At 41.3% G+C, this 26,841-nt stretch overlaps 1 protein-coding gene across 2 annotated transcripts in view; it reads left to right on the top strand.

The window, feature by feature from the left end:
• Window positions 1-26,841, top strand: part of col4a6 (collagen, type IV, alpha 6) — a 143,695-nt gene that overhangs the window by 101,804 nt on the left and 15,050 nt on the right. Inside the window, exons 5-27 of one of the 2 annotated variants that reach the window (XM_040046078.1) lie at window positions 5,657-5,791; window positions 6,831-6,875; window positions 7,120-7,239; window positions 7,361-7,417; window positions 8,640-8,684; window positions 8,868-8,930; window positions 9,328-9,363; window positions 9,461-9,502; window positions 14,406-14,498; window positions 16,589-16,642; window positions 16,756-16,818; window positions 16,968-17,012; window positions 17,621-17,674; window positions 18,541-18,607; window positions 18,686-18,796; window positions 18,884-19,024; window positions 19,354-19,392; window positions 20,285-20,380; window positions 20,647-20,804; window positions 20,953-21,135; window positions 21,775-21,958; window positions 24,738-24,809; window positions 25,328-25,435. In XM_040046078.1, the coding sequence (XP_039902012.1) occupies window positions 5,657-5,791; window positions 6,831-6,875; window positions 7,120-7,239; window positions 7,361-7,417; window positions 8,640-8,684; window positions 8,868-8,930; window positions 9,328-9,363; window positions 9,461-9,502; window positions 14,406-14,498; window positions 16,589-16,642; window positions 16,756-16,818; window positions 16,968-17,012; window positions 17,621-17,674; window positions 18,541-18,607; window positions 18,686-18,796; window positions 18,884-19,024; window positions 19,354-19,392; window positions 20,285-20,380; window positions 20,647-20,804; window positions 20,953-21,135; window positions 21,775-21,958; window positions 24,738-24,809; window positions 25,328-25,435 (2,011 nt within the window). Of the gene's footprint in view, window positions 1-5,656; window positions 5,792-6,830; window positions 6,876-7,119; window positions 7,240-7,360; window positions 7,418-8,639; window positions 8,685-8,867; window positions 8,931-9,327; window positions 9,364-9,460; window positions 9,503-13,086; window positions 13,177-14,405; window positions 14,499-16,588; window positions 16,643-16,755; window positions 16,819-16,967; window positions 17,013-17,620; window positions 17,675-18,540; window positions 18,608-18,679; window positions 18,797-18,883; window positions 19,025-19,353; window positions 19,393-20,284; window positions 20,381-20,646; window positions 20,805-20,952; window positions 21,136-21,774; window positions 21,959-24,737; window positions 24,810-25,327; window positions 25,436-26,841 lie in introns of both variants that reach the window. The other variant, XM_040046077.1, reaches the window with a different exon arrangement.

The raw sequence follows: 26,841 nt of genomic DNA, 5'->3' as shown, positions 1-26,841 counted from the left end.
ATTTCAGCCAGACAGTTAATGAAGGATAAGCTAAAGAAATATCTCACAATTTTTAAGCTTAGTTGCTTTATTTATGTCAGCAATAAAAAGAAATGTATCATGAGCTTATATGCTGTTTATATTGATTTGAAATTAAACTCTTGAATGTTTGGTCCGATATCACCCAAAGAAAAAAATCTGGAAGCCGCGCAGAGGCTTGGAGCTACTCGGGATGAGTTGTGGAGCAGCTGAAAATGTGTGGATGTTTTTCAGCAGTTAATTCAAAGTGTTAAAAGTTTTCAAGTGCTTGCCCAGGTCAGCTGGGTCATTTTTTTATGTTTATGGAGTGACAACTTTCACAGCCATACATACATAAATACCAGGCCACTGAACTGTTTTCTGGGAAAAAGTGTAAAAGGGTCAAGTTGCTGGAGGAGCAACTGAGAAACCATGTGCTTAGTCTTAAATTTTCTTTAAAAAATCGAGGCTTTACTTTCACTTTCTGTCTGTGGTTGTTTTATCCTCAGTCATCTGGAGCAGGACAAACATGCCTGGGATAAACGAGGTGTTTAGGTTTGCAGTCGGACCATTAGTGAATAGACCTAACCCAAACATTCCCATCTAAGGAGGATTTCCTTCTTTCTCTTTTGTCTGTAATTTTAAATGGACGGAGTGTGGGAGCTGAAGACTTGCACCTTGTTTCACCTTTAACGGCATCAAAAGTCCCGTCCTTTCAGCCCGTATTTTCACTCTGCCTTTTTGGCAAAGGCGTTTGAGGTTCTGCCGATTCATTTGGCTCCAACCATAATTGGGTTATCAGACTGGTTTGCTGATTAAACTTGCACCCAAAGACCTATCATTTGCCCACCCCTTGCCTCATCTTCAGCCCATCATCAAACCCAAGTGAGCATGCGGTGTGACAGCTAAAATCTTCCCCATAGCACAACCGGCTCACAGAACAATGTGTGCGGATAAACCCTCCAAGGGCCCGAGGGCGTGTGTTCGCGTTTGCATGCGTGTGTGTTCATAAACAGCACACATACACACACACTGGTTATCACACGAATGTTGGCTAGAATCTGTCTGTCCAAGCACTCTCCTCTATCAGGAAGTGAGGTAGGCTCGATGGGAGCAGCAAGTCCAGAGAGCTTAGTGGGCCAGAATAGGGTCCATTGTGCCCATTATGCTGGTAGGGATTTAGGCCTACAAACTGACTAGTCTGCTGGAAGGTGATGAGGATGGAAGGTCTGGAAGAGCCGGGCGGAGACCCGACGGGATGGCATGAAAACAAACAGGGATGCCAACTGGCGAATGAGACGGTGTCGGGACTCAGGGAGATGCTGGCAGGGGGAAAGATCAACGATAAAATTTGTCTCCATGTCTACAAAAAGCAGAGCTAGACATATACTTAATTAAAGGCCATTTAACTACTTAATTCAATCTTACCTATATAGCTCCAAATCACAACAACAGTCCTCGATTTATTTTGTGAGGTAAAACAGAGAAGACCCCAACAATCAGACAGCAAAGTCAGGCAAGAAGAGAGCCAGAGATTAAAGATAACTAATAATTAAATGCAGAGTGCTGTTTAAACACTTAGAGAGTGAAATAAGGCGAGGAAAGAAGAAACACTCAGTGCATGGATGGCTTGTTAATTTACTTCCATTGCTCTAGCTGATTCATCTCCAGCTTTGAGCTCTGTTTCCAGATACATCAAGAAGCTGTTTTTGAAGATAAATAAAGCTGTGACCTTGTGAGGTCTGTTCTCCTTCATTGAACCCACTGTACAGTCTAGCACCAAAGTCCTTGTAGAAGCAAGACCGGACAGTTGTTTGAACAGTCATTGATTGGGAGAGTAGATTTCTTCCATATTGGCTTTCCCCCCTCATTGGTTCTTTTTTGAATCCAGAATTGAATTTCCCGCTCCTCACATACAAGGTCACATACTTGATCACAAGAGCACTTTGGTCTCAGACTGGAGGCTTATTTGTGGCTCCTAGGATATTTAAAAGTAGAATGGGAGACAGAGCCTTCAACTTTCAGGCCCCTCTTTTATGGAACCAGCTCCCAGTTTGGATTCAGGAGACGGACACCCACTCTACTTTTAAATTAGAGTGTCTATTTTCCTGTCTTCGTCCCCTCACCCCTAACCAGTGACGGCAGATGGATGCCCCTCCCTGAGCCTGGGTCTGCCAGAGGTTTCTTCCTGTTGAAAGGAAGTTTTTCCTTCCAACCGTCACCAACTGCTGGCTCATAGGGGGTTTTCTAATTGTTGTGGTTTTCCCTCTATTATTGTAGGATTTTTACTTTACAATATAAATAAAGTTGAGTTTAAAAGACTCGTTCTAATCCCCCTGGTCAATTTTAGAGCAGCTTTAAATTTATGGCAAATTAAAGCCGCCTGGATGTTATTTAAAACTACATGTAACTGTTTTTATGGGGGTTTCACCCACCTTCTTGTTTCATCTCTTCTCTTCCCCCTCCTCTCTCAGTTTTTTAAAACCATACCATGTTAGGGAATACACAGATGCCTTAAACCCTCAGAACCTCCCTCAAAGAGTCAGGGACAATAAACAGCTCAGACTTTCAGAGATTTCGGTTTTGAAGCCATTTTTAGCATTTGTTGGTTATTTTACAAGCTTGTAAACATCTTTTTTTGGTTGAGGCAGAAAAAACACTGTTCACTAACTGACACCAGATCGTCTTTTCACCTTAACCAACTCTTCACCTCTCACCTTTTATGTAAGGCCAGACAGACGCTTTGAAAGTGACCCATGACCTGAAAATAGAAACTAAAAAGACAGTGGAGCCTTTGGACAAGGTGACCCCATGACCTGCTGAGTTTTAAATAAACAAAGAGATACTTAACCCAGTGGTTGGAGGTCTGCTAAGACATTTATAGGTGTATGTTGCTTAAACTGTGATGACAGCTGGGAGGAAGACAGGTCAGAGATTAAGCAGTAGGAAGTTGGTGGAAGGTGAAGAGGAAAGGAGAACCAAAAAGAAAGAGGGAGAAGAAATGATGTATAGCAGTTGTTTCAATAAGGAGTGATGGAGGAATGAGGGATGAAAGGAAAGGCGTGAAAGAAAGCAGCTTCCTATGGGATCCCTGCATATTTTCCCTGGGTGAAACCAGGTGTGAGTGTGAACTATGGGCCAGACAACTCAGGCAGGCTGGCACAGCCCTGTCATTAAGCACTACCTGCCTGCCCTGAGGCTGGAAAAAGAGCTGAGAGCTCAGGTAAGACAGCGTGACAAAGACCAGTCTGGCATCACTGTCACTTTACAAAGACAAACACATTTACAGTGTTTAAGTGAAAACGTGTAAATTTGTTTTTACCTGTAAACTTACAGCAAAATTCTGCTAGCGGGTGTTTCACTGCCACACATTAAAAACGCACTGATATTAATGTGAGTTATTTAATTACTGTCATTAAAGTTGGAAAAAGTTGCCATTAAACACGAGAAGGCAAGTACACCCACTTTGAATTCCAAGGTTTCACACATAATAAAATAACATCTGGTCCAAAATTGAGTAAATACAACCTCAAGTGAAGAACAACCCACAATGTGTTACACCGTGTTCTTGTTTATGTAGCAGAAATTAGGCCAAACTGCAGAAGCAGTGTGAAAAACGATGTATACCCTATGATTCAGTGGCTTAGCTCGTTTAGCAGCAATAATTTGAATCACTTGTTTCCTTCATGATGTTATGAGTGGCTCACATTGTTGTTGTGGCATTTTGGCCCACTCCTCTTTACAACGTTGCTTCAGTCCATTGAGGTTTGCAAGCGTTTGTTTATGCACAGCTCTCTTAAGGTCCCACACCAGCATTTCAGCAAAGTTCATATCTGGACTTTGACTGGACCATTGCAATATGTTGACTCTTTTCTTTTTAAGTCATTCTGGTGAAGGCTGGTTGTTTGTTCACATGCATTTTTGCCTTATAGCCATTCCCACATTAATGGGCAGCAACAATTATTCGTCTAGGATTATTACTGATGTCTATCCTCCACACTCCCGAATGCTCCAGACCGGCAAACTGCCAAGACGTCTGACTTTATAGAGGTGATCACACTTCTGGGTGATCAGTTAATCAGGTGCTTTTGATTTGCAGCACCTGACAAGCATTTATCATATAATATACGTTATACAATACACTGATACAGTCATTCTAGGTTTTAAGGAGAGAAATACACTTTTATTGTGACGGCATTTTCTCATAGACTAATATAACTTGTCTGCTTGTTCTAGGAACTACTACGTCATATATATGAATAAGAGATTATTTATTTTACCACCACTTAAGCTCCTCACACATGTGGTTTCCTGTACAATCTAAAGAAGGAGTTTAAGTCTTTATCTAAACAGTCCAGATGCTGTATGCGCCTGATTCACCCTGTGGTTTAGATTAAATCCTAAAGAGTGTTTACATGTAAGCTCGTGTTTGACCTTCTGTATGTATGTGTGGCTCTGATCTGGTTTGGTGAAATGCATTTCTATCTGCAGGCAGACAGACTCTGTCTATATGAACAGGACCAGCTCAGAGGAGATCATTATCTTCATTTATCTATTTATGTGTGCATGGAAATAATACAGGGATGTGATCCTTTTCTATGTGTGTAATTAAGGGGTGTGCACTACTGTCCATACAGTAAACGGATATACATTTGCACTCTGTTGTATATTACCCCGTCTGTTAATGCACGTCACATTAGGTTAAGTTAAATTCCAGCTACGAATCTGGTAGAAAGCAGTTGGAAAGTGTCTCATCCTTCATAAACATCTCTATAAATATATGTATGATTGTCTTGTAGATGTAGATCTGCAGCAGTAGTTTATATTCTCAAGGAAATTTAAATCTATTATTTATTCATAATGAGTTTACGAGCCCATTTCTTTGCATGTCGCTGCATTCTTTTACATGCATTCTTTGCATGTAGAAACTGCACTCTTATTTCAGTTTATGATATAAGACAAGCTTACTATGGATTTTGTTTTCGTACTGGATTTATGTTTTTGTTGGGTTTTTTCCTGCGGCATTCACATAATAACAAGGGCTTAAAATGGCCTCTGTTAGCTTTTTTAGCTGTGAAGTTAAACCTTCACAAGCATCTGTCCCACTCTCTGCCCACTCCTCCCTCCGTTCATCTCCCCTCTCCTTATCCAGTCAAACTGCTTAAAATGTGAGCTAACGGGAGGCTGTCAGTACTTCTGGGTGCTGTGTGAATGTGTGTGCGTTTGCCTGAAGTGAGCCACCAGTGTTAGTCTGTTTTGTTGGGTGTATGGCTGACCAGACCTCTCGGGTCACGACTGGCGTGGACATGCACCTGTGACTGGGTGAGGCAGTTATGGCACGACACACAAAGAATATTTTTAGGCTCTTTCTAATGACGATATTCAAATGTAGTTTATTTTTCATTTATATCTTTATGAACTGTGACTTCTTTGTATTCTCAACTGAATGTGAACCTACAGTAGCTGTGCCTCTCGGTAGACCACGATCATGCTACTCTGTGTGATTTACAGGTGGAGTATAACAACTGAGCCACAACTCACCATTTACTCTCCCCCGTGTGTGTGTTTTTCACTGCGGCATATTTGTGTGAACAGTGAGCCATCTTCTCTTGTTGTGCCGTCGTTTTTCTCTTGCAGTTGGGAACTCTGCCCCTCTCAGGGTCGTCCAGGAACTCTCGGTGAAGTTGGACCGTCTGGACAGGACGGGCCACGTGGGGTCCTTGGGCCTTCTGGGCCAAAAGGAGAGAAGGGCCACCTTGGGCTGAAAGGACCGTCGGGTCCAAAGGGAGACAAAGTAGGTGCTTCAGATCTTTACGTTGGTTGTAATTTGTTTTTCCCATTAAATGTGATTCGTTCACTCAGTGGCCACCTTGTTAGCCCATTAAAACCAATGGGAGTGCTGGTTTTAGGTCAAACTTTTAGATCAAAGGAAACATTAGCACAGAAAATATCAGCAGTTCCTGAAAGCATCATTTCTGTTCTTTTCCTGTGATATCATTATGGTAATCCCTGGTAGGGCTGCACATCCAAATCTTAACGAATAGCACAGAAAGCAGAAAAAACAAAATAATAAAAAAAACCCAAAGTAAAATGAACCCACATTCAAATGTTTGTTTTCTGTAGAGCTGCTTCTCACTCACTCACTTTCTCTTCTCTCAACCAACCTTCTTCTCGGGATTACCGTAATGACCCTAATATCCCTGACACGTGCAGAGTCGCTGCTTTCAAGAACCGTTGGAATTCTTTTAATTTAGCAAAACATTCAGCAGTTACTGGAGTTACAGGTGTTTTTAAAAAAATTAGCAAGACACCTGTCTGATGCCAGCATCGGGTCTGGCTATAGAGGGTAAAATACATCTACTACAAAATATCTAAGTTAATGCAAACATTTAATGAGCTAATCACAACTCCACGTGGCATGTAGACATGTTCAAACTGGGCTTCAGAATATGTAAGAAATGTGATCCCAGTGACCACAAAAGCATCTCTGGAGTTTACCGAATAATCTGAGAACAAAATCTCTGAGCAGTGTTTTCGACACCTTATTGAATCTGTGCCATGAAGAATTAAAGCTGTTCTGAAGGCAAAATATGGTCCAGTCCAGTATCAGCAAGGCGTACCTAATGAAAAGATCCATGATGTATGCACATACTGTGTATAACTAATTAGCAAATACATTTTTTTTTAATAATATCACAGTTTGCTAAATATAATGCTTCATGCAAACATTGTACATTCAGATTTTCTACACCAAGCACGCAGTTGCATGTTTTGCCCACAAGGTGTCTCCATTTAAAGTTATTGTATATTTAAAGTATTTATTATCTTTGCAGGGACCAATGGGAGTGCCTGGATTCCAAGGAAGTGATGGTGTGCCTGTAAGTAAACAGATGCAAACGGTATCCATTAATTTCCTTATTAATGAGGTTTCTTGTCATTAAAGATAACATCAAGTTTTTTTCAGATTTTTTTCTCTTCCTCGTCCTTCACATTAAAAATTCCAGATCATATTGTGTAAAAAGTGCAGGAATATAGAAAAAAATGATCATGGAAATGTAAATATTCTAATGAGAGGTCAAATTATAATTTGTCATCATGTCCTTATTATCCTTCGCTGTGCAGGGTCACCCTGGTCAGCCGGGCAGCAGAGGACCACCGGGACTGGACGGCTGTAACGGGACCAGAGGAGATCCTGGAGATCCCGGCTTTGGGAGGGGATACCCTGGCACCAGTGGATTTCCTGTACGGAAAGACATCCTGTTTCATTCACCTCACATATTTTTAATCTCACGTATAGCAATACTTAGAATATTATATTTACATACAGAGACAGAGATACTGATGTTGTGTTTGCCTCCAACAGGGGCTGAGTGGGCCCAAGGGTCAGAAAGGAGAGCCTGTATTCATCTCGGAGAATGCTGTAAGCTCCCACTCATGCACACTAATGCTGCTCACTGATCTCTTTAACCAAGGCAGTTCAGTTGTTTGCAGTATCAAAATATTGCAAAAACTTTACTTTTCCACTTCCATTACTCTCATTTTTTATTAGGTTGGACAAATCTTTTAGTTCCTGCATCTTTTCCTCCTTAATCCCCCATCCCATCATCTTTATACATACAATCACAATCTCCTTATAGGGAAGCTATGGATTAGAAAGAAAAGGAAGTCCTCTCATTTAGCAGTAAAACCACTTAATATTTGAGTTTTGATTGGTTATCTAAATAAACTTTATTTCAGTAGTCAGTAGGACAACTGAAGGTGTGGAAAAGTGAAGCAAAGGTTACTAATATTTTCACAAAGATAATTCTCCCGCAATTGATAGTTCAGATTTCCTCCAGCGGTCATTGATGAGTGGTTGTTGATCAAAGCGATCCAAATGTCGAGTCACAGGCAGGCGGATGTAAACAAAACGTGTCAGAGTTCATGAAATAAGGAGGTAAATTAAACCTGTGCTACGTTATAAAGAGGCTAGGAACACAGAGTGATGACGACAGACACTGAGACAGAGCCTGAGGAAATGACAACACTATTTGTACATAAAAGGGTAATCAGGGTAACGAGACATAGATGTGTGGTTAGTATGTGTTTTCTTTGCATTTTCTAAGCATCTCAATTTGTCAATAAACTCTAACACAAACTGAAACTAACAACCACAAGTTCAGCAACATCTTTAATGAGGAAAAAGTCCAACAACCTAAAAAAAACCAAACATAAACCTGCACTGAAAGAGTTTTTAATTTAGGTGATATTTGTTGATCTCTTTGACACATTGAACCGCAAATTACCCAGCATATGAAGGAAACGGGTTACTGTGGCACAACTTTATTGACATTTGCAGCATGAACACATGACATGAGTGAACAGACAGAACGTTTGTGTGTAGCAGGACGACGTTATTCTCGATGGCATCAGCTGGATCGACTGCCAGCCTGATACAGTTTATTGAAAGCTGCTAACAGATTTAAGTTCTCATTTACCGAAGCTGCTGGAGTGGCATTTGGCCCACTTTGACTCCTGCTGATAACCATGAATAAAAATCCCAATGTTTGCCACAAATGAAGAAGACTGTGTTCTGCCATGTGTGCAGAGGTGTTGGTGCATCTTATTTATTGTTTGCTCTTCTCTTTATTGCCCTCATCTAGGCTATACAGGGTCGCCCGGGTGACCCAGGACCCCCTGGCCCACCTGTAAGAGTTTCTTTCACTATTTCACCCAACAGCATAAATATTTAATGCAAGTAGTAGTACGACTGAGCTCTGTGAAATATGCACTGGATGTTAGCAATGTGTGGTCTAAAATAATGTTACACCACAGTGAAAACAGCACCGCTGTGTAACGTGGGTTTGTTTTCATTTGTTTTATGTCTGCAGGGTTTACAAGGTCTTTATGGTCCAGTCGGTTTTCCTGGTCCCGAAGGACCTGAAGGATACCCAGTATGTAAACTCATTTATCTGTTTCCTCTTCCTCAGACCGATCCCTGCATCTACACCTTCACTTTTCTTTTCTTTTGTTTAATTAATTTCTAATTTGCAGTATGCTGAATGCAGTGATTATGAAGGAAAAACTGTTCTAGTGCCTTGTGTGACGATTTCTTTAATATTGCTTCATTAAATATCGTACATTCATAAAAGTTCTATGCAAGAAGGCATTTAGGTTTTATGTAACAGCATGTTTAAAACTTAGAGATATTAGTAGCACATTTTTTTAGCTTAAAAGTGGTATAACCTGCAAACCCTGTGATAAATTAGTTCCAGTCACATTAAAGCCAGAATGTAGGTTTATTTATCTTTAACTTATTAAGCTTAGTCTGACTCTTTGTCCTGTTTATAGGGCCCACCAGGTCCTCCCGGTCCCCCAGGGCCAATGGTAAGTATAATAATTTAGACAAATGGCTGCCTTTTGGTAGCCTCTCTTATTCTCTCATTGTTGTCCAGAAGTACATATGAACCTTTTTTGTTTTTAGGGGAGCCGTAGTGACGCATCTCAAGGAGAGAAAGGAGACAAGGTACGCTGTAAACCACAGAGCTCGCAACAGATTTATAAAATTAAGTCACACGTACACAAGCAGCACTGCTGATGCTGCTCGTGGCAGTGATTCATTCATCGCACACGTGTAAAAAAGACCGCAAAGAGGAACCATGGTTGTGCTCCCTTTATGCTACAAATATGGAAGCAAAGTGTTCTGCGTCTAAAGTTTGCCACAGTCAGTGTAACTATCTATGTGTTAATTTTTTATGGTTTTATCTGCAAAAGCATGTTTTATAAGTTAGATTCCTACTCAGAGTAAAACAGAAGCGTGAGCAGATTGGACAGAGTTAGAAATGAGTGCATCAGAGGAACAGCTCAGGCTGAGCAGCTTGAAGACGGTTAAAGAGAGGCAAGGCTGAGATGGTTTGGATATGTGCAGAGGAGGGAAGAACAGTGAAGATGGAGCTGCCGGTCAGGAGGACAAGAGGAAGACTTCAGGGAAGATGTGTGGCTCTAGTGAAGGTGGGCATGCAGATGTTTGGTGTGACAGAGGAGGATGGAGGGATAAAGGGAACATTTGAAAAGAAAAAAAAAGATTAACAGCACAGTATAAAGAAGGGTGGGCTTTAAAGTATGAAAGCCTTGTGACTGACAAGTCAGCAAAACGTCCACTGCTCGCTAAACACATTTGACTGCAGAAAAATAAGCCTGTGACTCATCTTTTCTGTACAGTCTGTGTTTAAGATTAGGATGTAGTCTCGTGTCACAGAAAGGAGAAACAGGAAATCAGCAGTGAGGGCATGCAGGGGCACACAGGAAATAGCTTTGTCTCCTTTTAGAATTTATACCAAGTTACATTTATTTGTTGATGGAAGCATCACTATAAGATGTATATAAATGTCTGCCCCCAGTTTCTTTCCAAAGAAAGAAAAAAATCTTTCTATTTGTTGGAGCAAAAACTTGTTTTTAACCTCACGGGGACCCAAATGCTAATAATAAACTGCTATTAAAGCAGAGCTCTGATTTAAGTCATTATGTTGGTGAAAAACGTTCTTTAACCACCGTTTCACGTTGTTTTGTAGTAAAATGTTATGGATTCTATATTGTAAAGCAGCCATTCCCAAAGTGAAAAGTGCTGTGGCCCCCTTAAAGCCAGAAAATTCTGCTTTAATTCACTTTGTTCTTAAGTGATAATTTCATATTCATGATAGAATTAGGAACTGTACACAGTGTTACTGTGGCATGCCTGCAGTACCTGCAAAGTCCACCAGGGGGCCCCAACTGACACTTTGGCAATCACTGCTCTACAACCACTAATGACAACAGCAGGCTTTAAGTGCTCCAGCTGTGTGTGTGTGTGTGTGTGTGTGTGTGTGTGTGTGTGTGTGTGTGTGCGTGTGTGTGCGTGTGTGTGCGTGTGTGTCGGCTCGAATGACACTAAAGTTCATTGATTTAATGCCGTGCATGTTAACATTTTGGTGGTGGCACAGCCTGCTCTTCTTCCGTCCATTGCATCCCTCCCTCCTTCTCCTTTTAACCCCACCCGCTCCTGCATCCCTCCACCTTCCTCCTCTCTCCATCCTCTTCTTGACACATGTGTTGGACTGATTTTTGCATCTGTTTCCTGAATGATAAAAACAATCACATGAGCCTCTGCTTGTTTCGGTCTGGTTTGTTCTTCATGTGATCCGTGCTGCCGCTGAGACAAACGCAGACTCCCTGAGACAGATCGCTCAGCTTAATCCTGACCAGCTCAACTCCAAGTTCAATTATTTTGGCAATTTCTTTTCTTTTCTTTAGATCGGGGAGTTTGTCCGATGTCCAGTGGCTTCACGGACTGGTTTCTTTATTGTTGAATGACAGCTCAGAGATTTCTCACCATAATTCACCCAAAATTCGTCCCATCCATCCAGTTTCAAAAACACCTCTCCAGTTCAGATTTGCGAGTGGGCTGGAGCTAATCCCAGCTGACTTTATGTGAGTCTATCCCACCCTGGACTTTTACCAGTTGAAATTTCTGAGTTGTCACTCTGGAGGACTGTAACCTGTGGGCTGTAACTGGGTGCTGCAATCACTCGCTCCTGCTTCCTGTATGATTTTATTTACCCATCTTGACCACATCAGGCCTCTGGTGATGATTGCTGAGACTTGTAGGTCATTCTCCCACTCCTTGACTTCTTATTCACCACCCGCTCATCAATCCACACACCCGCCCATACCGTTTGAACAAATGGCACAGGTGCTACTAACAATCATCTTCCTCACACACTGCATGCATGCTGTGATCAACCAAAACCCGTAGCGACTGAGCAAGGATAAAAACAGGGATGAAGTGAATGTGGAAACAGCTGGATCTTCTCCAGCCTGGTGAAATGCACTTTTAGGATTGAATTACACTTTTTTTCAGTAAACAAATGTGCAGCATGTGTATTTCTCTTTAATTCTGGCCTTGAATTTTTATACACTGACTATAATATATAAAGTGTCACTAAGCTTTCTTCTTTTTTATCTATCACGGCTATTATTCCTTTACCTTCTCTAATCTGTTTTTGAGCCTTATATTTATATTTTACCCTCTTTTTTTTTGCCTCCTTTTTCTTTTGCTCCACCAGCGTCACCATTTTTAAAAAATGCAGTAAATTTATATGACAGAAAAGAGTCCAACTGTAAGGCAGCAGTTTCTGCGGACTACAATGTTTGCAGATGACACTGTGATCTGTAGTGAGAGTCGGGAGCAGGTGGAGGTCTGCTCTGGGGGAAAAAGGGAAAGTCAGTATAAGCAGGACAGAATACATGTCTGTGAATGAGAGGGAGACAGGTGGAAAGGTGAACATGCAAGAAGCAAAGGTGGTCAAGGTACCTGAGGTCAAGCATTCAATCAAGGAGCAGTGCACAAGAGAGGTAGAAAAGAGAGTGCAGTCAAGTGGGAGTGGGTGGAGCCGAGTGTCAGAGGTGATTTGTGACAGAAGGATAACCGCAAGTGGGAAAGAGAAGATTTAAAAAATGTTAGTGAGACCTGAAATGGTGTATGGTTTGAAGACAAAAGAACAGGAGGTCGAGCTGAAGACTTTAAGGTAAATTAGACAATTATTTTCTGTGTCAGAGCAATGAGGCGACAGCTAAATGTCACAGCTGCCACCAAAGGCAGACTGTAGTGTAAACGCTGTCTCCAGGTGGAAAACCGGAGGAGTGATACACCTCATGTTGTGCAGCGTACAGAGTGTGCAGGTGTCACCTTCTCGCCTAAAGAAGCTTTAAAAAGATCTACTTTCAGTATAAGGACTGATGTCCCTTATCGACTGTGTGCACATTTATATGCATAACAGCAGGTTAGATTAACTTTGAAAAAAGAAAACTGAGGTCATTAGTTGCATCTGATCAGCTCTGATGCTACTCTGCTTCACACTGTACTGAGAGTCCAGATCTGCTCTGCTCAGTGAATATAATTTAATGTGATTTTTCAAGGTGCTGATGCTATTTTCTCACCTTTGCTTCAGTAAAATAATCCTCCCATTCTCTCCTTTCTCTCACCTTCTCTCCTTCCTTCCTTCATTCCCCTCCTCTGCTCTTTGCGTCTCCTGATTGGCTAACAGTGTGTTTCGTGTGTATTTCGGACTCTAGGGTGACGTGGGTCTTCCCGGACCCAGGGGTAGTCCCGGCGACACGTCGCTAAGCGGCCCAAAAACACTCACTATCTACAAAGGAGATAAGGTAACACAGCAAAGGAAGGGAAGGAGCGAAGGTTTTTGAGCTAACACAACAGACACACAAAAACACACGCAAGGATGTGGTGGGGGTTTCACTGCAGAAAGTAACCAAAAGAAAGAAGTGCAACGATGCAGCAGTAGGCAGGCCAAAGGTCTAATAAAGAAGAGGAGCAGTGATTGCAGCAAACCTTACAAACCTCAGAGAGGAGGACGTGCTGGAGGGAGGAAACAAGGAGCCGAGGGAGGACGTGAGGAGACACGGGGAGAGGTGGAGGAGAGGTCGGTCATCACTGTCCAGACTCACAGAGAGCAGCAGTCGTGCATCTTTAATCAGAATTTGGAGAAAAAATCATTTACATTTTTCAGCCAACCTGAATTTTTTTATTAAGATCATTTAAGACATACAGTATTTATCCCATATTTGTTTTACAGCTGTAATAAAAGTAATGAAAGCAACACAGATGCTGCAGACTGTGAGTGTGAGAGACAAACTATGGCATTAAAGGTGCTGAATCATTAACTGCTGGAAAACCACTGAGTTTAGGTTCAGTAAAAATTGCTCTGCACCAAAACCAGGAAGCTTTTATTGTGAAAGGTGTTTGGATAAAATAGTTTTTCTTCCTTGGGATGTGTTGTCATTGTGCAATGTGTTTGAGGCTTATAACGTTTATGCATTAAACTGCAGTCTAGTGAAGACGGCAAAATGGACCCTAGTGAAAAGTTTCTGTTATAAACTTTTATAAACTGTTATAAACTCAGCATGTCTGAGCTTTCAAGTTCAAACTATTGATCCTAAAGCTGCCCGTTGGATAAAAAGTTAATTTTTTGGTAGCTTTCAAGCACATGACACAGACTGACACATCTTGAGTACAGACAATTTTGGAAACATGAGGAGATCTGCCAAAAGAAATCAAATCTGTTTATAATTAGTTAAAAAAAACTTAAAATTGAATCTGACTATTACTGTCTGAACCTCCTTCAAAGTTTCTGTAAGTAGGATTAAAGTTGTAAAGAAACAACAAACACCAGCCTCTCTTCATCCTCATCCATAAAGCTCCTCGCTCCTCTCCTCGGTCTGCGCTCTCTTCAGCCGCTTCCTGCGCGGCCTCATGCCGTCCATCCTCCAGTCCACAGTCTGCTCTCTCTTCCCCTAAACGTTCCAAAAGCTGGGGTTGTTTTTTCCCGCGCTTCGTCAGCGTAAACAGCTCTTTCTTCCTTGGTCACCGCATCCAGGGCGACATGGGCTTGCCTGGTGACCCCGGCCAGCCAATGATCAATGGCGTTGTGGAGTTTGTGGGTTTTCCCAAAGGAGACAAAGGAATGCAGGTTTGTTGGGAAACACGAGTCATAATTAGCGTTTTATTTCACTGTCACAAAAAAATCAGTTTCAAACATAAAAAAGTCATTTTAATGGTGGCAACAGCCTGAAAGTGATCGACACCATCATGTGTTGGTAAACTTGTATGCTTCACTTACTTACATACTTTTCTCCCAGGTTCACTGCTTTATGAATGAGAGAAACTGACATTTTCCTTTGGTGTAACCGACACATCCAAACCAAGACTTCCTGTTATGTCCATGTGTCACTGGGAAAAGTAGATTTTTAATTATTGCCACATGACAGCGATGGTCATCTGGCAGATTTCTTGAAACGCGAGCTCTCTATTTGCCCAACACATATTGTTTTTGCTTCATGCAACCAAAGCACGCTCCAGCGTGGCTGATCAATATAAACACAAGCAAAAAGCTTCCTGTCCTTTACCAAGACTTTCTGTGAATGCATCTAACTTCTGTTTGTAGAGGCGAGCAGAATAGTTTCTGAGCCTATGGCCACTCAGAAAGTTAAAAACCAACACTATGCTAATGCTGCAGCTTTATATTGAACGCATTCACAACACTAACATCTAGTTTTGTAACGCTATCGCTAATGTCGGGGAACATTTCCCCTGATATAATAAATCAGTTAAAACATGCTTCCCAAAACGTATTAAAGTAGAAAAATGCACGGCAAAAAGGACTCTTCTTTTATTTCCCCTCTACAAAAAAAGGTATCAAAGAGAAAAAAATCTACAAAAATAAAAGAAACTTTTTCCTGGGAAATGTGATCCTTTTCCAGGGAGGTGACAGACTCCCTGCATCACTGAAAACAGTAGGATAGATGAACAACAACAACAAAAAATGGGAAGGTTGAAGGTGACCAGCTGACTATATACCTTTTGAGCATATGAATTCCCCTGGGAAATACCACTGAGTGATATTTACTCACCACGTGGGTGAAATCACCCCATGTTAGTGCTTTAGGGTCTAAGCAGACAGCAGCAGCCACATTAAGCTGTTAAATGACGAGCTGCATGAGACCGTTTTCTTAGCAAGGTGTTGTTTTTATCAGACTGAAGCAGGATTAAATCAGATCAGCCGCACAGCGATGGAAAAAAGCCACCTACGTCACGATAATGACAATCCTTTCTTTTGGTAGCTCTTGCTCCGAGACCTCAGTGATCTCCAGACTTTTTATAAGACCTTTTGCATGCCTGAGTCAGTAAAAGTTTCACAGCTGGAAGGTCAAAATAATAAACCTCAGGCTACGTGAATAAGAGACAAATGGAAGGAAAAGATGTGGAAAAATGACGTCTTTAATTCCACTTCATCAAAACTGTAAATTAGGGAGGCACTAACAGTCACTGTTATTAAATTACATGCAACAGACTTGAGGCACAACAGTGCTGCATGCATTTCAACAAGAGGAGTACGTCTACTTGACTGTCCAACAAACTATGACTGTCGCAGACGATCCTGATTTTAGCACAATTAAATACAAAACCCACTTATCCCCAAAATTGTGACGCTTTAAATGTGCTCTAGATAAGAACTGAATGCAATGATTTGCAAATATTTTATGAATAGCTGAGAAAATGCGTAATTTTAAGAAAAATGGTTAACTGGCCAAAGGTGAGTCACATGACTGTATATAAAAAGAGCCTCTCAGAAGTAATGCAGGGCAGAGGTTCAACAATTTGCAAATTGTCGAATAATTTCAGAATAATGTGCTTCAATATCAAATTATTAATACTTAAAATATGTCGTCATCTACAGCGCATAATATCAAAAGATTTGGAGAATCTGGGGGAATCCAAAGATTCCTGTTGGTTGTCTGTGATCTCTGGGTGCTCAGACGGCGCGGCATTAAAAACAGGAATGATTCACTCATGGAAATCATTCCATGGGCTCAGGAACACTTCTACAAATCCATCCACAAAATGCCGGTTAAAGCTCTACCGCGCAAAGAAGAAACCACACGTGAACAGGATCCATGATTTATTAAAGGCAATGAATGAAAAACAAATGGGGATGGAGTGCGTAACAAGGATGGATTTTTTGCTGTTGTTTACTTTGCTCTCTCGTTGCCTCTCTCAAAGGGTGACCCCGGTCCAAAGGGAACTAAAGGATACCCTGGAATACCCGGCCTACCTGTAAGTATTCAAACAGTTTGCTTGTTTATTTTTTATTTCATGCCCACCATGCAAGATGCATTTTAGGAGAAATTTTGATTCAGGAGACCTTCCTTTTTGTCGCTTAATCACAGGGACCCTTTGGCTATCCTGGAGAATATGGCGAAAAGGGCATTCCTGGATACCCCGGGAGCAGAGTAAGACTCTGTGCTTTTTGGCTTCAGCTGAAGTGCATTTAGTGACATTACTGTTTGAAATTCCTTCCTTATTTCCCTTTGTGAGGGGAACTCCTCTCACCATTTCCTCTTCTTCTGTGGTGGGTGTTGTTTGTGTTTCCGCCAAGCAGGGGGCTCCAGGGTTTAACGGACCGCCCGGCGTTCCAGGACTGCAGGTAAGACTGTATGAGCCACAGAAAATACTCAGCTGGCTTACAGGTGAAAGTAATTGTCTCTTTGCCTTCATCCCCACAGTTATCCTCTTATATTAGACACATGGTCTTTCCTACATAGAACATAGAAATGTTTTTCTCTTAAACAAATATAATTTTACCTTTATTTAGTGAATTGGGGTTTCATGTAAAAATGTAGTTGATGGTCTTAAATCATAGAAAAAAAGAGCAACACATTTGTTGCCCTTACTCCATGTTGTCAAAGGAGCTTGCAAAGAAAAGCGTCTGGACTTCTTTAAGTTGCTTGAAGACGTTTCACCTCTCATCCGAGAAGCTTCTTCAGTTCTAAGGTCATATTCATGTGCATTCACAACCAAAAAGTCCCACAAAAACCAAGAAAAAATACAGTACATACTTCGAAGTACACTTCAGATAACCTCATAATATCTATAGGAAACTCAGGAGTTACTGCATCCTCTTATTTCCTAACTCATGACAAAATATATATATTATTGTCAACACAGACACCCCTGCTGCACGGCATGATAGCCATTAGTCTTTAAACCTGTACAGTATGTTCAATTTAGATTAATTTTTCTTCTTCCACCCAGGGACCCAAAGGACGTCCAGGCACCCCAGGCTCATCGGGATACCCAGGATTCAAGGTAGAATCACTGTTCCTCTAAAGCAGATGTATGGTACAAGTCAGGGGTATTTTCTTACAGCTGTGTTTTCCTATATCCTAATTATTTTAAAGAGACATCAACATTTCTTACTAAAAAGAAGTTTTATATCATTTGTAGTGAACCTGTGAATTTATAACACCACAATATATCAGATCCACACGCCGTAGGCATAAAGGCAGCAGCTGAAAGGGCAAAGTTTGTATAAAGCTTCTCTGCTATTTCACCAGCAGATGGGGCTACTGTGCTCACACTGATGGTAGCAATTTTTATTGCTCTATCTGTCACATATACTACTCTTGTTACAGAGGTAATGACGACTTGTAAAAGCGGATATTTTTTAATATAAAACATTAACAATAATTAAATTGCCTAATCACGGATCTTCATTTATAGACACTACCCTAGCTTAGCAGTTACAGGTCATTTCATTAAACCCTTTTGACTTCTTGGTAACGCAAATATCTAATCAGCTGATAATATGGCAGCAGTCGTATTTGGACATGTTGACATGGTCAAGATGACCTGCTGAGGTTCAAACCGAGCAAAGAATGAGGAAGCAAGGTGGGTGAAGATGCCTTCTTAATATCAAAGGAGAGTGGCTTGACTACTCTGAGCTGAGAAGAAGGCAGTAACTCAACAACCGCTCATTACAGCCAGAGGAGCAAACGAGCATCACTGAAAGCACAAAATGTTAATATCACTCTGCCACAATGACACATTTTCAGATACACCCTCTGGGTTTTATGGTTAGCTAACTAAAAATGGTTACTTATCTATATGTTGGTTTAGAGAGATGATACCATCAATATTTCTGCTCTAACCTGTTTTTTGGGTACATCTTGTAGGGAGACCAGGGAGACCCCGGACCCCCAGGACCTAGCTCTGTTGTTAATGGGGGTTATGCTATTCAAGGTAACACCTTGAGTTTTTTTTACACGTGTTCCTGTGAACCACCGGCCCTTTAACCACCTCTTCTGTGATTGGTTGCAGGACCTCCAGGGGACTCGGGTTTACGTGGCTTTCCAGGACCCCGGGGTGACCAGGGACCTCAAGGCTTTCCAGGACCTCCCGGCCAACCAGGACCTGATCGTTTTGGTCCAGGTAATACACACAAATTCACACTGATCACGGAGGATTAACCACCATCAGTAATGATCTTTAGACAACAGAAGCTGTCTGTGCACACAGGTCTTCAAGGTCCTCCTGGGCCCAAAGGTGTAAAAGGAGAAGTGGGTGACCCCGGCTTACGACCCACTGGTTTTGAAGGTTTCCCAGGACTCCCTGGGCCCCCAGGACCCATTGGCCTTCCTGGACCTCAAGGCCCTCCAGGTACATTTACACAAAAACAGCAGATAAAGCTCTGTGGTCCTCCCCTCTCAGGCAAGCAGAAGTAGAAACCAAATATTTGAAAGTACAGCTTTATTTTTATTTTCCTCCTAATTTTCTTATACATGTTTGAGCTTTGACTGTTGTGTAAGTTGTGCTCAGTTTCTGTTACTGTTGGGGTTACGGGGATTGAAGCAAAATATTTTTCAGTATATAAAAAATAGGTTTTTACATTTTAAACACAATAAAATTCAACTACTCGGTAGAAGTGAAAGACAAGACATAGAAACACTTTCAAATATAACAGCTGACTGACTTTGCTGTCCTTCAAGGCACAAACGCTGAGCCCTGCTACATCTATCCTGATACAGGTCAGTCCTACAGGTATCCCAAAGGCAGCCATATTTCTTTGAAACTCGCCAGCAACAATCACGCTGCCAAAGTGAAATTCAAAACCGCAGACTCAACTTTCACAGCCAGCATCTAGCTGCCACAATGCTTTATTTGAATCACTTCTGTGCTGTGGAGGGAGCGGTTGTTAGTATAGAGTGTAGCCAGCTTCAGTCTTGGATATGAGAGGCTCTTTCTACTGATCCAAGCTGCTTCTCTCATCTCTGGTGACAAGGTGTCGCCTGCTGTGAACGTAATTCACAGATCTCACGTGGACATTAACGCTTGCTAGCAAAAGATTTCTTTAATGACTGTTTATTTGTAAAACAAACACATGGAAACACAGGAAGAAACAGTCTGTGTAACATACTGGAAGGAAATCATTGGAAAAACATCCAAAGGTGGTTATAAGATGATTTCACTGGCATGGAAGATGACTGTGTTTGGGTATTTTCTTTGCCGGGGTAAGGCTCCGAACTGCAACAGGCTGTGCATGCTGCTTCTGGTGAGTAGCTCTTAACCATGACGGTCGATGTAAAATCACTGAAGGGGTTCATGTTGTTTTACATTTTAAGATGACAAAAAATAAGCCTCTCATCTTGCAACAGCAGCTTAAATCTTTTGTCGAATCTGGAAACCAAACAAAGCAAACTAACCTGATTTTAAACTGTGGCTTCGAGCCGCACTTCCGCTCTGCTGGCTTGAGTAATTCCTTTTCCGGTTATTGAAAGCATGGTTTCAAAAGGAAAAGCAATAAATCAGTTCAAGAAACTTAAACAAGTATAAAGTGTTTGTGTAAAATCTTAAAGTAAAAACTACTTTGCGCTCAGTGTAACCTCTAATGGGTGTAGCTTTGCGTGTGTGTTTGTGCAGGTGACTCTGAAGGTCTACCAACTGCTCCCCCTGGAGGCCCCGGGCCGCCTGGTCCCACAGGATTTCCAGGAAACATTGGTGCCAAAGGGTTTAGAGGTACACACAGATATGCAGACTTCATGAAATGAAATGATTTGTTTCTTGCAAAAATATATTTAAGTCATAGCGTTTTTCAAAATAAGTCAAAATTGTTGCCGAGAAGTGAAGAGGTGAGTGAGGAGTTTACCCACACAGTAATAAATGAAAAGCAAGTAGCAAAATACAAATACGAAGCATTGGTATCCAAGGAAACTAAAACACAACTACTGGAAATGAAAGCAAAAGTGCGACAATCTACAATTCTTAATCCCGCCGTCCTGCAGGCGACCCTGGTGACTGCAGATGTGCTGGAGGAGACTTCTCGGGGTTAGATGGACCACCTGGACGTCCAGGAACCAATGGCAGTCCTGGCCTGCCTGGGGTGAAGGGTTTTCTTGGAGACCCCGGTTCACTAGGCTTCAGTGGTCGTCCAGGACCTAGTGTAAGCAAAACTCTGCCCTTGATATGACTTGAATGGGAATTATTAATAATAATAATCATCATCATCATCATCGTATTAATCATAATGATAAGTAATTTAAATGCATGCATACCAGTTTCTGAAGTTTCACATTTCTGTAACTCTGCAGGGTCCTCCTGGTCAGCGGGGCTTCCCCGGGCGTAAGGGAGAGAAGGGGGCTCCATATTACCCCACCCTAAATCTGGGGTTGAAGGGAGTCATAGGAGATCCTGGACCCAGAGGACCTACAGGTGAAACAGGAAATCCTGGAAGAGACGGGCTGCCTGGCTTCCCTGGATTTCCCGGACCCCCAGTGAGTCCTTCGAAACACAGTTTACATATTAGTTCATCTTCAGAAAGATTTTAATTTAATACGTTTTTAAAAAGACGTCCAAATGAGGATCATTGTAAACTCATTTCCTCTTTCCTCTCATGTATTTTCTGTCCTTTCATTTCGTTTTTTCCCCTCTTCTTCTTCTTTTGTTTTTCGTCTCTCGCTTCTTTGCTGTCTTTTCATCTCATTCCCTTATTTCATTTCTTCTCCTGTATAATTTCTGTGCCTTTCTGTTCTTCCCCCTTTTATTTTGTATTTTATCATCTCTTTCCTTCCTTTTTCTCTTTTCCTTCCTTTTATTTTCTTTTGTCTTCTGTTTTCTCTCCCACCTTTTCATTATCCTTCTTTTGTTTTACTCATATTTTCTACCACTCACCTTCTTTGCTTTCCCTTTTTTGCTTTCTTTACTTTCTTTTTCTTATATTTCCTCTAACTTTCCTTTTCTCCTTCTTCTTGGTTTTCTCTTTCCTTTAATGGCCTATCCTCTTTCCTGTTTCCTTATTTTCCATTCCCTCTTCCATTTCTCACCTTTCCTTCCTTCCCTTTCCTTTCCGTTCCTTTCCTTTCTTTCCTTTGCCTTCTTTCCTTTCCTTTCCTCTTCTCTCCTCTCCTCTCTAGGGTGATGCAGGCATCGGCTCAAGGGGAGAAAAAGGATTTCAAGGGTTTCCAGGTTCTAAGGGACGTCCTGGAGGCCCTGGTGAGCCGGGCATTGGCTATGATGGAGCACCCGGCTTGCGTGGAGACCCTGGAGAACCCGGTATACCTGGTTCTCCAGGTATACCGGGTTCACCTGGAGAGAAAGGTAAATAATGGTGTTTTAAGTGTGTGTCCGTGAGACAGAGAATGACATAAAATATGTGAATGTGTGTCATACAGTCTTCTTCCACAGGGCGATATCCACACCACCTCATCCCATCACTGTCCATCCTCAGCACACAACAGTTATCGTCCTCACATGCTAGATCATTATAAGACCTCTGTGAGGCAGCCTGTCCAGGACTTGGACAGAGCTCGTGGCTCTTGTTAGATTTCCTCTTCCAAAGCAGCTTCCTGCTCTCCGTGTTTCCTCGGCTGCAGCAGCAAACGATTAACAAAATGATTAACGGTCTCCATTAATGTACTTACACACTTCACCTGCAGCCAACAATCTATAAACTGCTTCCTTAATGGAATGATTGATGCTTAATGATGATGATGTATTTGCTGATTAAGCTAAAACGACTGTGCTTGTTTAGTCTCAGAACAGGTGAGAAGTTTGATGTTTGCCATGTCTGGCTTTTTACCCAAAACTCTGCTGCTAAACTAAATTTACATAACCAAACCAAAACATAGTTTTTGTGTGTTTTTTCCTTTGCAAATCTTTTTTTTTTTTTAGCTTATCAACAGTCAGCTTCTAGCTACACTTTTCAGTTTTTTGCTACAGCCACAATGAATATAAAATGATGGCGGCAGCAGACGCCCGCATCTTCCTGAGACTAAATGACACAAACCTTTCGGCAGCAGCTGGCCACTCATCTTTAGTATGAATGTGTGCTTTCATACCATGACGACTGATTAATTTTTGCTTTTAATATGAAGGTTATTGTCGCTGGCAGGAGTTAAGAGAGAACGAAGTGTTTGGATGCATCGCTGGCGCACAGATGCCCCTCCTTCCTCTCTCTCCTCTCATGTTGACGGCAATAACCTGTTTTTGCCTGAACTGAATGAACTTATTGCTGATTTGCTGATACCTGTTGTGATGAAAACCCAACTCAATGGCTTTATTGGGGCATGGAAATCAACCTAACTGGCTTTGTATGCTGCCACCTTCTGCCTCTCCCTCTCTCTCTACCTGTCTTTATCTCCCCCATCCATCCATCCCCTCGTCTCTCTGACCTCCTTTGTGCATGTGTATCTATCCAGGTGAAAGCATCTGTGAAGGGCTTAATGACGCCGAGGAGGGACAGGGTGGGTAACTGATTCTTTTATCCACCAGCCAGGCTAGTGAGCCTTCGACAGAACCTCTAGAGTTAGTTTCAGGCAGACGAGCAGCTGGTGGATGAATATGCTGCTGCTGTTTACAATGGAAGCAACCTGTTTGGTCTGTCCGATGGGTTTCAAAAAAAGAGCATTCCACATTCAATGAATGATGCTTCAATTATATGACTTTCAGAAACTAGAGAAACTTTTTAGGCCAGTAAACCTCCCACAAACAGTTGGGTCCAAAGTTATTGCAATAGTGTGTAAAGAACTGTAAATGTCATAATTCATAAAACTAAAACAGAGAGAAAAGAAGACATGGTATCAATGATGACCATTAAAAATATAACCATGGGTTTTGCTTTAGTCAAGCCTGTAGGACCTCGAAGATAGAAAAGGGAAAAATTACTCAGTATATTTAGGGAGACAAAATAACTTGTGATCATAATCCAAACCTAAGCCTATAATCTGGTTAAACAAAAGTTGTTGTCTTTGTTCCCTAATTGCCGAGATTTGGGCATAAAAAGAAAGAATGATTCTGATTGCTTGGGGTTATAGTTAGGCTTAGGTTTGGCACAGATGATGACTTAGATCTCAGAGGGTTAATGATGTGATAGCCTGGATGTAAGCCATTCATTAGCTTTGGGTTGCCAGGTTCTGCATTTTCCTAAATAGCCCATGTTTATCCTTTTTATCATTCTGCCCTTGTAATATTAGTAGACCCTTGGTAAACACCTAAGAAACTCCAGTGTTTCTGCAGCTCTGTCAAAAAGCATTGTGTCAAAGATATTTTTCACAGTCTGGGAGCCCAGACTATTGTTTGAGGCCTTATTACAGCTTATAAATGTTTCATAAGGGAAGTCTTTTCAGAAAAAGCCCCAGCCTCCTTTAATCATGGGAAACATAGTGCACTCTGGAAACTACTGGCTAACTGTCAATCATTTGTTCATGACGAGGCCGATGGAAGCTTCTCGCTCCCTGCATCTTCAGGGTTTCCACTCAGGCCCAGTCAGTCAATGATTGACTGTCGAGCTTCAGGGCTGTTTATACGCGCTCGGCTTCCAATCAAAGCTGCTGAAATCTTGCGCATGTTTTCAAGCCAAGCCTCTGCTAAATGCTTTTAATTAATGAATGAAATGAAACACAAAACCTGCACTGGATTTCTAATTCCCATTATCTTCTTAATATAATGAATTTGCTTCTAACTCCCTGCACAAAAAGTCTCTGTTGGCGTGAGTGGAGGCGATAGACAATCAGCACCTCAACAAAACATTCACTGAATATAATTATCCAACATTTTACTGTGTCACTGTGTTTATCTTGCAGTTATTTATAATAATACATTATCACATATGTCTACAATGGTGTTAAAGTTGATGTTTCACTATACTGAAGACTTTGTTTGTATTTATTAACATGTGATTTTGACCTGTGCTACATTGCGCTACTTCAACTCTTTGCCCTGATTTGATTAGTTGAAAAGAATACACAACTCTAAAACTGTGTTTATATATAAATAGGTATACATTTTTAGATGTGCTATTATGTGTCCAAGTGTTCACTCTAAATGTGTATTCAAGTGCTTGAGGTCTGAATGCTAACCTGTGTATGACTGCTACCAGGACAAACTCTGCCTTGCGTATTTACGGGTGAGGCAGGAGACCCAGGCGATTCCGGTTTCCTTGGACAACCAGGTACGATTTAACAGATGTCTTATGGTGATTTTACAGCCTTAAAGCCTTAAACTCTATGATGATCACAGTTAGACACAAACACACACACACCTTTACACCATATGTTCTCTGATTGGCTGCCTATCCCTCTCTATGACATCACGGATCCAAGAATAGATTGTAGTAGTTTAATTTTACACAAGATGACCTCAACATTTCAAACTTTGCCCATGTTTAATGCACCAATCTACCAATGGAACAACAGGAAATGGAGAAAAGCATAATAGGTCCTCTTTGCATGCACTTTCACATTGTTCATTTGTAGATACAGGTGCAAATTGCATGATTTTACTTTGTGGCTCTAGGTTTTGTAGTTGATCTATTAAGATTCTCAATCAGTGTTTACAGAAATAAGATGAATATGTTCATTAATAATTTTATGAAACAACTTTGTCTGTATTACTGCTTGTAATGTTGTTGTGACTATTGCTTACAAACTGGGGAAACAAATCATCAGAATGATTGTGCCTCTTTGCCAGGTCTTAAAGGTAAACCAGGGCTGCAAGGGCCCTCTGGACGTCCAGGGTTTGATGGCCCCAAAGGAGAAAGAGGAGACCCCGGCACCGGAGGCGTGCGTGGACCTGAAGGTAAAATTGCGTGGTGGGGTTTCTCTGTACCAGACTGCAATAAGACATAACATGCAAAAGTCAAATAATTACAAATGAAACTCAAAGTCTTTTTTTATTGTAATGTGAATTGAATTGTGTAATTAATTTAATTATCCTCTAATCTCTGATTTAGGCCTTCTTATAATGCAATTACATGGCAGGGATAGCTGGTGTGTTTATGAATTGGACCCAAAAGCAGACACAAGATACAAAAGAAATAGAAGAACGAGGCAAGGACATGAAACTGAATGCGAACATGCAAAAATGTAACTGTGAAATAATCAAAACATGAAAATGAAAATGAGTATGAGCATGAACATGAACCCGGACAGTTGGAAACTTTGACATGAAGACAACCAAACAGCCCGACACTCAACAGAGGAAGATGGGCGACTTAAACACACAGAAGGGTAATGATGGAAGTGGAAACAGCTGGGGAAACACAGCTGAAACAAATAAACATGACGCCACAGGGGAAGCAAAACTAAACACACTGAACATGGAAACAAGACTTACAAAATAAAGCAGGAAACATAATGGAGCATAGACACGACAGCACAAGGGTGACAATTAGAACATGGATCAGAAGGGAGAGACTAATGCACTGGCATAAATGAAAGTGAAAACACAGAGGACAGGAAACGACTCGTAAATCAGGAGACACTGATGGAACAAAAACTAGAATAAAACTCAACTAAACCCCAACTAAATAATAACACCAGAACTTAATGTTATCTCAATCTTAACATAATAAAATCACAAATACAAAATAAACTCAAAACACCGGGTCACAGACCCAGCCCCTGACAGGTTTTTCTTTTGCTTCTAGTGCTGCATTTATGATTAGGCAGTTACTGGAGGCTGTGCCGTAAACAAAATGACATGTTTAAAACATGTCAATAAACATGTTAAAAAGTAATTAATTGTGGAGATCTTGAAATGTTCGCGTTGCAGGGGCCACGTCTACAACCATGCGCATGGGCAGGTGATGTCTTCAAAGCAACCTTGGTGTTTCAAGATGGCGTTAAAATGGCAAAAAGACAGTCAGTCTGCTATCACTTTGTGATTAAATAGGATCAAGTGGTAATTACATGCAATCTGTTTGTGATAGCAGACTGATTAACTGGGACAAATTGTCAAAAAATCTGTTCACATAAACTGCTTACATTCAGAGTGCACCCAGAACTTCATCTGAAATCAAAAATTCTGAATTTCCCCCACATTCAGTCTATCGATATTTAATCTTTAACCTTGATCTTTGGCGGTTTCCTGTCCTTAACCTTGGTTTGGTTGGTTACAACTTCCTGTCACAGAGAGAGTGATAGAGAAGGTGCTTCCAACTTCACTGTTGTGCATTTTAATGCGTTGCTCGGGATGTCATTCCC

This window comes from Simochromis diagramma, unplaced genomic scaffold (genome assembly GCF_900408965.1).
Source record: "Simochromis diagramma unplaced genomic scaffold, fSimDia1.1 OVJJ01000338.1, whole genome shotgun sequence".
NCBI lineage: Eukaryota > Metazoa > Chordata > Actinopteri > Cichliformes > Cichlidae > Simochromis > Simochromis diagramma.
The sequence above is the reverse complement of the archived record's forward strand: the minus strand, read 5'-3'. Positions and strand labels throughout refer to the sequence as shown.